Source organism: Manis javanica, chromosome 17 (genome assembly GCF_040802235.1).
Source record: "Manis javanica isolate MJ-LG chromosome 17, MJ_LKY, whole genome shotgun sequence".
Taxonomy (NCBI): Eukaryota; Metazoa; Chordata; class Mammalia; order Pholidota; family Manidae; genus Manis; species Manis javanica.
Genome location: NC_133172.1, coordinates 4,198,178 through 4,213,364, shown reverse-complemented (window position 1 = coordinate 4,213,364; position 15,187 = coordinate 4,198,178). Strand labels below are relative to the sequence as shown.

Here is a 15,187-nt window from a genome sequence, read left to right as displayed (position 1 = left end):
GATTTTAGTTTATAACTCCTATGCCATAAAGTTGACCCCTTGACAATGTACAATTAAATGGGTTTCATAATTTTGTAAAAGCATCAGCACTAACTTCAGAACATTTCCATCACTCAAAAGGAAAGCCCACCCTTTCGCACTCCTGTCCCAGCCCCCTGTCAGAATCTGTCCCTGTTCTGAACATTTCATGTACGTGAAGCCATGCAGTCTATTATTGCCTCTCATGCCTACCTGCTTTCAGTGAGATACGTTTTCAAAGCTCATCCATGTCATGGGTGATACTTCATTCCCTTTTATGGCTGAATAATATTTCATTGTGGAAAATTCGTTGGGCTCCTTCCACTTCTTGGCTATGTCATTTACAAAGTTTTCTGTGTTTGTTTCTGGTGAACATTTTCAGTTCTCGGGTCTATAAATAGGGATGGAATTGCTGTGTCACAAGAATAAGAACTCAGTTTCATCTTTTTGAGGAACTGCCAAACTTTTCTAAAGCAACTGCATGATTTTCCATTCCCACCAGTGATGCACAAAGGTTTCAGTTTCTTCACTTCCTCATTAATAGTTATTTTCCATCTTTTAGATTATAGCTATCCCAGCAGATAAAGGGGTATCGTTTTGATCAGTATTCTCTAGTGACTGATGTTGAGTATCTTTTCATGTGTTTCTTGGCCATTGATATACCTTGAAGAAGTTCAAATGCCGTGCTTTGTTTTTAAATTGAGTTCTTTTGTTCTTGTTTAAGAATTTTTATACCCTTTATTGGCTATATGATTTGAAAATCTTTTCTCCTGTTTTGTGGATTGTCTTTGCACTTTATTGGTAATGTCCTTTGACACAAGTTTTAAATTTGGGGGAGGGGTTGCCTGAGTTTTGGTTCTTAGATACACTTCCGATGTTGGAAAATTTATATCTATGTTTTCTTCCAAGTATTTCATAGTTATAGTTATTTCATTAAGTTCTTTGATTCGATTTGAATGACTTTTGTATGTGGTGTGATACAGGGGTCCAACTTCATTCTTTTCCGTGTAGATACTCAGTTGTCCCATCTATTTTTAAGCATCAGAGTTGCTTTACTAGATTTTAAAATAACATGAGAAACACTCTTTGATTGAGTTGTAATGGTAGGAAGACCAAAGGACTATGAGACAAATTATGGTCATGCTGGTTAACTTTGGAAACAGGAATGGTATTATTTGAATGATTGTAACACTCTTTGGTCGGGAAAACTACAATTATTTGAGAGTAAGCATTATTATACAAAGGAAAGGATTTGGAAGGAGTATGAGCAATGAAATGTATGGAAGAATGGTGGATCATAGAGATACTCACTGGCAACTACATACTGAAATCCTAGGATGGGTGGAAGCCGACGATCATGGATATATCTAAGAAGTTACTGCTTCTGACTGCCTTAGATGTGTCGTCAGAGATGGTGGGGAGGTTTTATCAAAGTCTTTTAACCTGGTCACTGGATTCTTCTGAGATTGACATTCTCTGCTTTACTTCTGCTTTCCAAATTCTATATAGGTTTTACTTACTGGCAGACTTCAGTGAGAATCATACAGCATTTAAAAGCATAAGTATGAGTCTCAGTGGACTAGGGCAAGGGAGAATGGGATAAACCACAGAAATGCCAAAAGCATGGGGAATGACAGAAAAAAAGGTGTGTGTGGAAGAAGGGCTTTTCAAGTTGTCCACATGTACTGGGGAATAAAGTACCTGAGAAAACCGTGACTGATTTCCTCCGGCTTTGCACAAAGTGAAGGTGAAGGCAGAGTGGTAAGTGGCCTGGCTAGGTATTCAGGGAGTGTCACAACTCATGCTACTATGCAAACATCAGGAGAGGTTATTTCCTCTATTTTTCCTTTTTTATTTTTTGACTTTAGAACAGAGTCATGAAGCTATCAAGTCATCCAGTAGAAACCTTGGAATGAGAAAGAGGAAGGGACTATGGGGGGAAAAGAACGTCCCCTGTCTGGAGCTCAATTGGTAGAAGAGAGAATGCCAGGATAATACACAGTTTTGAATGTTATCTGGCTCTGACATTTTAATTAGTTATAATTGTCTGGTCATGATCATAAAAATTTGTGATGTTGGCTGCTGGGTTTTTCCATGAGCTTCAGAAAAATGGCAAAGGGAAAAAGGGTTTTTTTTAGCCTCTGAGTTCTCCTGGTTCAACATAACAGTTACATAGACCTTGGGTAATTTAGGCAGCATCTTCCAAAATACAATGATGTCTTGTATATATGACAGGAACAGACACAACATAGCCATAAATAAGACGGGGGACCCTTCAATGTCATTAAAAGATGTGTACATCAAGTTCCTTATAAACTTAAGGTATGTTAAAAAGGTTTTTTTTTTAATCCAGAAATGCCTTAAGTAAGCTTGTCAAAAAATTCTTCCTGAAGAGAAATCTCCCATATGCATGGATTTGAAAACAAACATATATTTCATGGTATAAACTCATGGTCTTGCCTTAAACATTGTTGATGGTTATGTATGAAACCATGGGAAATTTGATAATCTAGCTTTTCATTCTTTAGAGTTCATATAAAAGAAAACATATCCCCATCGAATGTCCCTGGAAACATTACAAAACTATTCCTTAGATGAACAAATATAATTGTCTTGTTGAATACATGTGTAAGGACTTTGAAATTGTATTTAGAAATTATTGATAAATGAATTGTCACAAAGGTTTACCTCAAACGTATTTGAGTGCCACTCACCTAGTGTGTAATAGTGGTAAGTATAAAGAACGATGCAAACTTAACATCTATTTTTTTTAAGTTACTGCTTTTTCTCTTTAAAAAGCAATGACCAGAGGCCGAAATTATTACCTGCGTCATCCTCCAACTCCCTCAGCCCAGGTCTTGCTCTGGAACTGGGCACAGGGTGAGCGGATGGGGAACAAGCGTGAAGATGCTCTGACGGATGTCGGCACATTCGCTCAGGCAGTTTTGCTTCTCACATTCAAGTTTGCATCCCTGCACGGACAAGTGCAATTCTAATTGCAGGAGACGTTCCTGGGTGAAAGCATCCGAGTTGATTGTCCCCGCTGCAACCGCACGGAGGTCCGCGCTCCCAGCCCGCCGAGTCCCGCTGGCCTCTCCCGAGACGCGAGCCTCACCCGTTCGCAAAAAGCTTTAGCTTAACAGCCGTTTTCCAAATGTTAAACGTAAGCTGGGATGCTTTCCACTGGGCGGCTGGCACAGCTCTAAGCTTTCACCTGAAACAGTTTGAAACCTTGAGTTAGAATAAGCAGGGGGCAGCCCTGTTCCACGGGACGCGAAACAAAGTCTAACGGTAGCAAATTGCGGGAGCGGGAGGCCCTGGGACCCAGCGGCCGCGGAGCGCCCCGCCCCGCCCCGCCCTCCCGCGGCCGCACACGCCCCGCCGGGCCCGACGCCCCAGCGGCGCGCACGCGCAGTTTCTGGCAGACGCGGAAGCGGCTCTCGCGGAGTGAGGGCCCGGCCGGCGCCTGGAAGTGTCGGTCTTTCCGCTTTAAACCCGAGCGTGTGAGTTCGCGGCCTTTCGCGCCTGCGGTCTGGGGGTCGCCGCGGACGTGAACACCCCGCACCCGCGCTTTCGTTTCCGGAGAACCCCTGAGGCCGTTGGCGCCTGGGGCTCGTCCTCTGGGCAGGCCGCCTCCTGCTCCCCGCGCCGGGCCGGCCGGGCGGGTGGCCCTGGGGCTCGCAGGCCCCGCCGCCCTCCTGCTGCCCCGCGCCCGCAGCCGCCCGAGTCCTGCTCGGCGCCCCCCAAAGCCCCTGTGACCTCACCTCCTGCTCGTCTCCTCCCCTCGGCTGGGGCGGAGCCCCAGCGTCTGCCCTTCCCGGGGCCGCGGCCGCACCGCCTCGGGGCTTCCCCACGGGCCCCTGTGCCTGGAGCTCCGCTGACCTTCCTCCCCCAGCCCCCGTTCCGGTACCTTCTCCACGCGATCACCTCCCACTCCAGCCACGCCCTGCCCCCGCCGGGTCCGCAGCGCCTACTCTGCGTGTTTCCGCCCCTTCTCCTCCGCTGTCCGGAGACGGGACGGGGCCCCAGCAGAGGGCAGAGCCCGCAGGTGGAAGTGTGCCGGGCTTGCCTCCTCTGGGGGCGCTCAGCCGGGACTTGACTGGATGGCTGAGACGCTTCTGCAGACACCCCTGTGCCCAGTCCCCAGGCTTCCCCCCAGGGTCCGGGGAGACGGGCGAGCCTCATGACGCTTCAAGTGTCTAGGCGACTCCGCTGTCTGTCCCCCAGGCTCTCGGTCCTCCATCTGAGGACGGGAGGCGGCCCCTAATCGGGAGAGAAGGCGGCTGCCCTCCGCAGGGGGTGACCAGGGCCGGGGCTGTGGCTTCGAGGGTCGGTCCGGCGCAGTTCCCCACCGCTGTGGCCGGTGCGAGGGCGCCGAGGAGGGGAGCAGGTTCTGCAGCCAAGCCTCGGCCGGCGGCGCCCGTGTCCGAGCCTGAGCAGCGGGCAGCGGGCGGCCCTTTTCCCCACATGGTGAGGTCCTCCCTGCGCGCGGTTGCGGAACAGGAGGACTGTGTTGGTCAGAAGCATTGACCAGCGCATCTTTGACACTCAAGACTGGCCTGTCAAGACTCAGCTGGCCTGAGAAGGCGGCCCAGAGGAGGCGAGGAAGGACAGGAGTCAGGAATGGCTCTCTCCCAGGTGAGGCATGTTCTCGGGCCGCCGCTCGTCTTCTGGGTCCCGAACGGCCACTCGGGCCGGGGCGCTCTCGCTCCTGCCCTGCGGTGGGCTCGCGCTCGCCCCGGGCCTGCCCCCCGCACCGCACAGCGCCGCGCAGCTGCCGCCTGGCATCTTCGCATGTGTGCATTTAAGGAAGATTGAAGGTAGGGGCTCTTGTTTTATTTTATTTTATTTTTGCAGCGTTGTTTTTATAGCTAGGCTAATACAGAATAATGTAGACAGTCTTATTTACATTCAGTACCATGTATATATGCTCATTGTACCGAAAATGTGGTGAAGCTTCACCTGGTGGCAGCTACATTTATTTCGGGTATTTCAGTGTACGTGTTTGTGTCTGTGACCAGGAACCCATGGCATGTCATCGCATCATCTCACAAGTACGTTTTAAGTTTGGAACTATGTCTTACGTGTCTTCCATGGCCTCGAGTTTCTTCTGCATAACGAGTCAACAGCAGTATGAATGGTAGCTCGCTGTGTGAATGTGCGTGCGGATGTGCTGCCCCGGTGCCAGGCCCCCGTTTTCTGCCTCCAGCTTGTTTGGGGCCTTCTCAGTGAGGAAGCCGTCCGTCTTGCCCGACTGTGTGATGCCGCAGGGCTGGTTCTGGGGTGAGCCCCGGGTTCAGGTGCTGACGGCCGTTTATTCGCTAGTTGACCCAAGGCAAGTTTCTTAGAGTGCCTTTGACAGAGCGGGTCCTGCGGGTTGTCTTTAAAGTGAGAAGAAATCTCTGGTGAGCTGCTTTGTAAGAGTTAATACTTGTGAAGTGTCAGGAGTGACGCTTCTGGTGTGGGGAGTGCTCATAACACCTGCTGCTTACTCGGTACCCCTCCCATCACCCCATCTTTTCAGTTCGGACCTGAAGCTGCGGTGGACTTGCTCTCGTGAAGGCGCTCACGGCCTAGCTCGCCTAGAAATTAGCCGCCGTTTGGTGTAGGGAGAGTAATGTCTACAACTTGTGTGCCCACTGCTGAATTTTTTTCACGTGTATGTTTTGTATTGCACAAAATTCTAAGATCCTGGTAATTCAGGTGATGTCATCCTCTAATGGAAAAGTGTAAGAATAAAGGAGAATTAGGGATCTAGGACTCACTCAAAACAATCCTTGGTGGAGCTGTCAGAACACTCCTTTCTAAATGACCGCGGTCCCGCTTCCCTTCCCTGTAAGTCCTCTCCTAATGGCCCCTTGGAAATGTGTTTCCGTTCCAGGGGCTGCTGACCTTCAGGGACGTGGCCATCGAATTCTCCGAGGAGGAGTGGGAATGCCTGGCGCCCGCCCAGCGGGCCTTGTACCGGGACGTGATGCAGGAGACCTACAGCAACCTGGTCTTCCTGGGTGAGGATGGGCTTCGTTCCAGAAGCTGGGGGCTGCCCCTGGGCGTCTGCGTTGTCTTGTGTCTTGGGGGCCCGCTCGCTCGCCCGGGGTGAAGCCGGGTCAATTTAGGAATGAAAGCCTCACAATGCAGGATCCGGACTCAGAACTTCCCCCGTCAGGGGCTGGGCTGGTGGTTCTAGAAGCCGAGGCGGCAGGAAGCCCTGTCGGAAAACGGTCCGACGTCTGACTGCCCGGTTCCGCCCCTCCTTTGGGGTCACGGTTCTGGGAAAAGAGCCGACTCTGTGCACTCAGAGTGTTCGTGGGAGGAGACACTCTGGAAAGCTAGCGCAGTCGCTTTACGCCCGTCCGCCATGTCCCTGCGTCCCGGGGAGCCCAGGGCTGGGACTCCGTCACAGGAAGGCCGCCCGCCTCTGCCTCTTCCCGCACAGGCAGGAGGCCCCTTCCGAGCGCACGTAGCTCCACTTTAGAGCAAGGGGAGGCCCAGACTGTGAAGAGGGAGGTGAAAATGGTGGGCAAACCCCGGTGGGTGGGAATGGATCAAAGGTGTGGACGCGAGGGCCCAGGTGGCAGAGAGGAAGGGGCCCCATCAGCACTCCTTGGGGGATTCTTCCCCAAAGTGAGAGGTCTGTTAGAAACTGCAAGTTTATTTCCTGTGAGCTGCCAGAGGAACCACTTCTTCCCCGGGTACCGGCACTGTCTTCATGCGTGAAGTGCCCGCCCTCCCCGCAGGGGCCCTCCGTCCAGCCCGGGCGAGGACAGAGGCGGGTCTCCACCCCGACCCGCAGCATCCCCCTGCCGCCCTGCTGCCCTCCTCCGGGTCGGCCCGGGGGGGCACAGGAAGGGCCTCCACAAGGGGACCTCTTCCTTCCTTGGCCTCTCAGTCTGGGCTCAGTTCTAAGTCCACATTTCCATGTATTACACGTGAATTTGTCATCTCTTTATTTCATCATTCATCACATATACTCGATGACATTCATAGTATTATTTGTTTTGTGTCTGTAATTTGTGGGACTGTTAGATCAAGGAATGAATGTATTTTACAAAATTCCCTTCTTGAGTGTTGAGGGTTACGGCTCAGCAGTAGTTTCCCCCAAACACACATATCTCTAGTTTACTAAAATATCAAAGTTATTTCTTTTACATCTGTTTTGCTCAACTTGATACCTACTATTAACAAATACTTTGTTTGAATCAACTTGGAATTTTAAAATGGCAAATACTGGCTATTTGAGAATATACTTTGTCGTTAAGGTACTATCTTCATCCCAGAAATGCGCGATTACATTGATTGGTGGTGATGTGTTACAGGAAAAACCAAGTTTTCCTTTGGTATCTTTGAAGTTTTCTAAACATACCGTTGGGTTTTGTGTGAATATTATGGACTTTTTGTATTTTGGCCCAACTGCTGTAATGTAATAAATCAAATCCCTGTCTAGACTCACCACCTAAACTTGGGGTATTCTAAACTAATACTTAAATATCTGATTTTATTTTATGGGAAACATAGCCAATTTCTCGGACTACATGTACTTACTCATCACCATTACTTACAGTAGTTTTCCCCACAGCATTTCTAACATGCTGGAAACTGCTTTTAAGTTTTGGACATTAACCCATGAGGACTGTTTTGTTCCCATCCTTCCACTTGACCTGAATTCTGTGTGAAGGTCACCTTGTCCTTGTTGACCCATATCCCACCGCTCTCCTGTCGCTCTCTGGTCAGGTGTCACCGGCCGCTTATGTCACTGGTCCCCTCTGCACAGCCCATCTCCTCCATGCATCTCCTGAACTGTCAAAACCTGTTTTGGCGATTCATTGCCGCTGTTAGTGGTTCTGCCTCCGCTAGAAGTCATTCGCGCTCCTGGTCGTATGGCCCGTAAAGGGACTACATCCTGATGATCTTTGTGAAGTCGGTCATTCATTTTGGGCTTGTGCACATTAAATTTTATTTGTGATAGTTCTGTTTACTAGTTCATACAGTAGGAGTACATCCGTCAGGTCTTTTTCATGTGAGAGCCAGGGATAGGCTGGCCTCCTCCCATTATCTGAAATTCTAAGAGAAACTATCATTTTTTATAATAATAAAGAGACTTGGCTTCAAACTTTCAACATGTCATTATTGGCAAATATCAATTTTAAAAAGACATTGTGAAAGTAATCACTTATGTTATTTTGAAAAAAACAGTTATTAAAGTGAATTCATGTAACATAAAATTAAGCGTTTTAAAGTCAACTATTTGGGGGCATTTAAAATGTGCATTTATCAATTGTACAGCTGCCACCTCTACTGGTTCCACAGCGTTTCCATCACTCCAGGGTAGCATCCATCACCCATTAAGCGTTCTGCACATTTCCTTCTGTCCCCAGTCCCTGGAAACTCCCGGTCTACATCCTGTCTCTCTGTTCTGTAGATACCTTTCCAGTGTTGTCTTGATTCTTCAGGGCCCAAGCAGTTCCACATGAATTTGGTCATCTTTTCCATTTCTCCAAAATCATTCTTGGAATTCTGATAGTGTCTATGTAGAATCTGTAGGCCACCAAAGTTGTGAATATTACCATCTTCAAAAATATGAAATCTTCTAATCCACAAATACAGACTATCTTTCCATTTATTTAGGTATTCTTTAATTCTCAAAAATACTGTGTAGTCATCCATCTACATGTCTTTCATCTCCTTGGTGAAACTATTCCTAGTATTTTATTATCTGAATGTTAACATTATTCATGGAATTACTTTTTGAATTTCCTTTTCAGTTCTTTTTGGAGTATGAAATACATCTGATTTTCATGTGTTGATACTGTATCCTGCAACTTTTCTGACATTTATCATGCTAAATGGTTGTGTGTGTGTGTTTTGCGGAGCTTTCTATACATACAGAGATAATCTGCCTTTTTCTTCTCTAGTTTGTATACTTTAATTTCCTTTTCTTGCCTAATAATGTAGAATTTCCAGTACAGCATTAGGTAGCAGTGATGGAAGTTGACACCCCTGTCTTTTTCCTTATTTAGGGCGGAAGCCTTTATTCTTTCACCATTGACTATGATATTAGCTGTGGGTTTTCAAAAATGATCTGTATGGTGTTGAGGAATTTTACTTCTATTTTAGTATGCTAAGTGTTTTTATCATGAAAATAGTCAAATAGCAATTCTGTATGCAAAGAGATGATTGTGTAGGGCTTTTTTCCTTTACTTTTTTTTTTTCTCTTTTCTTACTATTAGTGTGGGTTTTTACATTGGTAGATTTCTTTGGTGAACCACTTTGAACTCTTGGAGTAAGTCACTTTCCTTATGGTATGTAATCTTAATATGCTTTATATTCATTTGGCCAGTATTCTGTCAAGGATTTTTTGCATCTATATTCAGCAGGGAAATTGGTCTGTAGTTTTCTTCAGATGCCTTTATTTGGCTTTGGTATTGTAATGTTGGCCTCAGAATCAATTAAGAAGTGTTCCCTCTTTTTATTGAAGGGAAGTCTAGTTATAAGGAAGTCTCTCCCCTTTTGTTCTTGGCAGTCTTCATTTCTGCCTCATTTTTAAAAGAATTTCACTAATGGAATTGGTTGACAGTTTTTTTCTGTACCAGCATTTGAAATACATCATCCCACTGTGTCTGGACTCTGTGATTTTGGCTGAGAAATCAGCCCTTCAACCTGTTGCTCCCCCGTATATGATGAGTACCTTCTCCCTTGCTGCTTTCAAGATTCTCTCTGCCTTTGACTTTCAACAGTTTGATTATAATTTGTCAAGGTGTGGATCTCTTTGAGTTATCCTACTTGCAGTTCATTGAGTTCTGCGATTTGTAGAACATGTCTTTATTCACCTTTAAGAAATTTTTTACTATATTTCTAATAATCTTTCTTTCTCCTGTCTTTTTGTGACTCACAATACGCACCTATTGGTCCACTTGGTGGTATCCTACAGGTCTCTCAAATTCTTTTCATATCCATCTAGTCTTTTTCTTTATGCCCCTCAGACAGGGTCATTTCAACTGATGTGTCTACAAGTTTGATTGATAGGCCTTTCTTCTGCCTGGTCAAATTTGATATTGTCTCTCTCTAGGAAACTTTTCATTTCGGTTGTTTTACATTTCAGTTCCAGAATCCGATTTCTTTTTATAACCTCTATCTCTGTGTTGACATTCTGTATTTGTTTTAATGCTATTTTCCTGACTTCAATTCTTTGTCCATCATTCCCTTTACCTTGAATAGGTACAGTGCTTGTTCAACAAGCCCCAAGCTTGGATTTCCTTAGGGACAGTTTCTGTTACTTATTTGTGTATGTGTGTTTATTCTGTATGGGGCATACTTTATTTTTGGTTTGCCTGATTTGTAGCTTTTTGGGGAAAAAAAAAAGCAGGAACTTCAAATTATGTTGAAGCTTTGGAAATTACATTATTGTTTTTTTGTGTTCTGTGTTTTTAAATTTATCTCAACTACTTCTGTTTGGTGTGTTTTATTTGCATCGCTACTGAAGTCTTTGGTTTGCTTATTGGTCAGCTAACGATTGGACAAATTTCCTTAAACACCTGGAGGTAAAATCAAAACCACCTTACGTCATTGTTTATAGCTGGCCTGTGTGTGTGTCCTGGAGACGTCCTGTGCAGTCAGGCAGGAAGTTTACAGCTCTGCCTTAGCATTCAATTCCTGCTTGCTCAGAATCTGATGGTTCCAGAGGTAAGTTTAGGGACGTCTCAGGTCTTTTCTTATATGTCCAGTCCTGGGCATACTGGTAACCTCCTGAAATCTCCGGACTATGTTGAGGATTTTCAAAACCCTTTCTCCCCAGTTTTTTCTCAAGGTCTTTGGTTTGTATGTTGTTTGCTCTAGTTATCTCTTGCCCTAGGTGGTAGTGGCTGATACATTTGCCATTAAGTGTTTTTGACAAATGTCCCATGTTTGCAGCATCATGTAGATAGGAGTTCTAAGGTAGAGCGAACAAATGCAAGCACTCTGAACCAGTCCTTCAGTAGGACCATAGGCAGATTAAAAACAAAATGCCACAAACCTTTATAAGGTCTGTTCTGTCTCCTCTAGTCCTAGAAGCCTGTACCAGCTTGTGGGCTGCTGTCTTCAAGGCCACTGCCAAGCTGAAGAACAGGAATTGGGTCAGGACAAGTTTAAACAGTTGCTTGTCTCTTGAGTGTGCCTCGTTGCTGGAATCCTTTCTCATTAACTTTGAGCGTTTTATGAATTTGAGTCTGACAGTTTTGATAGTTCATTTCCTGCTACTGTAGGAGATACATTTTGGGGTTACCGGCTTTTTCACATTTCCCTTTATCGATATCTATAATTTTACATATCTATATGAACCTCTTATTTCAAAGTCAGTAATTTTCAACACATTTTCCAGTTTTTATCTTACATATTCCTTCTGAAATATAAGTCCTTCCTCTTGTACTTATGGGTAAGTTCTTTAGATCCCAGTCGGTGTGTCTGTCTTTGTGTGTGTGTACATGTATAAACAATATTTCTTCTTACTACTGCATTTGTGTCAGGTTATTAAAATGTTTATTACTTTTTATTATGATTACAACATAATTATTAATATAACCACAGTGCAGTAAATATTGCAGTATGCATAGTTTGCATGGATAGTTTTGTAACAAGTATACAGAAGAATAAAAGTGTTGTTTTGATGTTGTATTCAGTAGTGTTTAGTAATTAGCTCTAAGATCTATGTTTTCTCAAGTGTGGGACACCTGTATGTCTCCTGTGAGTTTCGTGTTTGCGGTGCCTCTGCAATATCCCTCTTCTTTCAGAGCTGTCCTATCTTTTGATCACAGAGCATTTGAAAACAGGCCTCCCTGAAAATAATTTGAAGTACATGTAATCACCCTTCCTTTATTGAAGAATCTTACTTCCTTTGCTTTTGTAAACATTTGCTCTCCGCCCCCAATGGTTGAGGCTCTTGATTACTGTTAATTATGAGTTTTGGTATAATAATTTTCAATATAAAATAATTATTCCAAGTGGTTAATGGGAAACCTGTGATTATTTGTACCTTACAGATGTTTCTACTAGATGTGTGACCAAAGAATCATCACCAAAAGAGCACGTTAATAATGGAGAATTACTCCAAATACTGGTTTTGGAAAGACACCTAAGTCATGATTCTGATGATTTTGATTTCAGGGAAGTCCAGCGAAGTATGCACACATTTGAGAGCCAGTGCGTATATGAAGGAAAATACCACAAAGGAGTGACTACAACCCTTTACAAAAATCCCACCGGTAGAAGAGATCAACACCATCATAAATGCTGCAATAATTTCCCTGTAGAGCACAATGTTTCTATAAGAAGAAATACATCTCAATATTACAAATATGACACATTATACATGAGGAATAAGGAACAAACAAATAACGAAGGCTGTTCAGGAAACAAGTCTATGGGATATTTGGAAAATAGGCTTGAATTAAGCCTTCATTCACATTTGGCTGAACTGCAGAGATTTCAAACTGAAAAGAAAGCTTATAAATGTAATCAAGTTGAGAATTCTATCAAAAATCGTTCTACAATTTCACCACTTCACAGGATTTCTTCTAGTGTCAAAACCAACTTTTGTGATAAAAATGGAAAGGTTCTTAGGCATCCTTCATTGCTTATACAACACCAGAAAACACACATTAGAGAAAAAGCTTACAAATGTAGCAAGTGTGGAAAAGCATTTAGCCATTGCTCAGCCTTAGCTAGTCACCAAAGAATTCATTCTGAGCAGAGACCTTACAAATGTAATGAGTGTGGCAAGGCCTTCAACAGGTTCTCAAGTCTCACAAGACATCAGCTAATCCATACTGGAGAGAAACCATATAAATGCGATGTGTGTGGTAAGGATTTTATGATACGTTCTCATCTTTGGCGTCACAAGCGAATTCATACTGGAGAGAAACCTTACAAATGTAATGAGTGTGGTAAATCTTTTTCTGCGTGTTCAAATCTTTCTCAACATAAGAGAATCCATACTGGAGAGAAACCTTACAAATGTAATGAATGTGGTAAGGATTTCACCACACGTTCACACCTTTGGGGTCATGAAAGAATCCATACTGGAGAGAAACCGTACAGATGTGATGAGTGTGGCAGAGCCTTTGCCAGGAGCTCGAACCTTAGTCAACATAGGAAAACTCATACTGGAGAGAAACCATATAAATGTAACATATGTGGCAAGGCCTTTAGTCAGAATTCAGGCGTTACAGTTCATCAAAGAATTCATACTGGGGAGAAACCTTACAAATGTCAGGAATGTGGCAAAGCCTTTAAGCATTCCTCAAGCCTCAGCAGACACCAGGATACACATGGAGTGAAGACGTAAGATGTGGGAAGGCTTTTATAAGTGCTCACAGTTTGGGAGTCACAAGAGATCTTGCCCTGGAAAGGAACCGGACAGCAGAATGCAGCAAGGCCTTCACGCCATGGCCCGGCCTGAGGACGCACCGAAGGTGCCCTCCTGGAGGAGACCCTCAGAAATGTCAGTATGGCAAATTGTTCAAGCAGGCTTCACAGTGTACTAGGCTTCACAGAATTCGTACTTGGAAGAACTAAGTCTAGTCTCTCTTGAAGATTAATCAAATCAAATGTACTTACCAGAAAACTGAAATTCAAAATCATTCATAATTCATGAGGTGAAGGGTATCAAAAGTGCAAGGACAACTGTGGAAAAGGCCTCTTCAGTTTAAAAGTTACTTTTATTCTTTAAGGTCTCATGATAAGGCTACATTATTGACTTTCAACTTAAGGTTCAAAATCTCTTGATGTTGTGTTGTCATCATAGACCTTTCTTGCATTGTCATGATGGTATCTGTGAAGGAACCTTATTTTTGGGTCTAATGTAAGGAATTTTTCTTTTAATTTTCAATTCTACTTGTTGCTGGTATATATAAAATCAGTTTAGTTTTGCACATTTACCTTGTGTCCTGCAACCATGCTATAACTGCATATTGGTGTTTTATGTATCATACTTTAGGGCATCATAGGAGATTGTTCAATAATTCTTGTGTTAGGTTCTACTCTTTTTGTTCTGACATAAAAATAAATGAGTCTCTTATACCACACTAATATCAGGCCAGTCTCACAGTCATTAAGTCTAGCTTGGTCTTGGGCCAGGTTCCTGTTGTCCTGTGTTTTAATCAGAATATTTGCATTTTACTAAGATTTCAAAAGCTATATGTAAGTTAGTATTGGCATATAGAATAAATCTTTGCACATAAATGGATATTTGTCGCAAAATTATAGAATAACATGCCACTAATCTACAATATGATGACAAATTTTGAAAACTATATATAGTTCTAGATTTTTGGAAGAACGTAGCTAACCAGCCTTTTCAGTATATCATGACTGTGTAGTACCATATACTTTGTTACTGTCTCTACTAAGTCCTGAATCTGCTACTAACCAAGGTGTGAATTTAGTGAAATCACTTAACTCTCTGTGCCTAAGTTCTCTTTAGAATGGAAATAGTAGTTCCCACCTCCAGATTTGTGAAGAATAAAGATGTTTCCAGCCTTCATAGCAGTGCTTCTTGCATTGTACGTTTTCTTTGAATGTTACACATTCAGCTCTTGTGACTTAATGAAGGTAAGATCTAAGTGACTATTTCTCAGTGGAAGTGAATGGAGAGCACTGTGTCTCAGCTGGAATGATAAAGGTAGCCCCTGGTTCTGGTTCCCACACAGCATCCCACAGAAGTCACTTCAGTCATTGAAAAGTGACAATGTGACCCCTGGGTTTTTGGCAGTAGGAGTGATCTTAACACAAACTGATTAAGAATCCTGGGGATTTCTCTTCTCCTCTTCTTAACCAGGTGAAGGTTCAGGTCCACAGATTTGAGTGTCAAGCACCTGTTTGCAGCCAACTCCTTAGTCATCATCTTCAGTGGAATCACTAAAACAATGACAGCTTTTGGGTAGAGACATTTTCTCAGGTGATTCTGGATGCAGATTTAAGTACTGTGTTCACATAGTGATGCTGTACTCCGTTCATGGAAGACCACTCAGAGGTCACTGGATGAAGGTCACAAAGGACTCTCCCGGGCCCATTTGCACCTTCCCATGCACCTATGACTACTTCAGAGTAAAAAGTTCAAGGCAACATGGTATGCTGTGACTTTTACAAAACTGAGCCTGGCTTTTTGTGCATGTAAGAATAAAGAACATTATAAATG

At 44.0% G+C, this 15,187-nt stretch overlaps 3 protein-coding genes across 15 annotated transcripts in view; 2 read left to right on the top strand and 1 right to left on the bottom strand.

Moving 5' to 3' along the window:
* The window catches only part of LOC108387222 (zinc finger protein 525-like), an 85,479-nt gene that overhangs the window by 16,885 nt on the left and 53,407 nt on the right, over positions 1–15,187 (bottom strand). For 3 of the 13 annotated variants that reach the window (XR_012126840.1, XR_012126839.1, XR_012126838.1), the window contains exons 2-4: positions 11,030–11,111; positions 8,442–8,553; positions 2,844–3,232 (exon numbers count right to left, since the gene is read on the bottom strand). Coding sequence is in view for 5 of the 13 variants with exons in the window: in XM_073226448.1 (XP_073082549.1) it covers positions 3,150–3,232; positions 8,442–8,553; positions 11,030–11,111 (277 nt within the window). In the remaining 8 variants the exon portion in view is untranslated. Of the gene's footprint in view, positions 1–32; positions 3,233–8,441; positions 8,554–11,029; positions 11,112–15,187 lie in introns of those variants that run through there. The other 10 variants (XR_012126835.1, XR_012126837.1, XR_012126836.1 and 7 more) reach the window with 10 other exon arrangements.
* Positions 3,396–8,446, top strand: LOC118973823 (zinc finger protein 534-like; the record flags this gene model as incomplete). The annotated part of the gene is made up of 2 exons (XM_073226319.1): positions 3,396–3,521; positions 5,900–8,446. Coding segments are annotated over 2 exons (345 nt in total), but the record flags the coding sequence as incomplete, so codon positions are not given.
* On the top strand, positions 11,164–14,545 carry LOC140843012 (uncharacterized). Its single transcript, XM_073226438.1, has one exon. It carries the CDS (start codon positions 12,173–12,175, stop codon positions 13,334–13,336), a length of 1,164 nt encoding a protein of 387 aa, XP_073082539.1. The 5' UTR covers positions 11,164–12,172; the 3' UTR covers positions 13,337–14,545.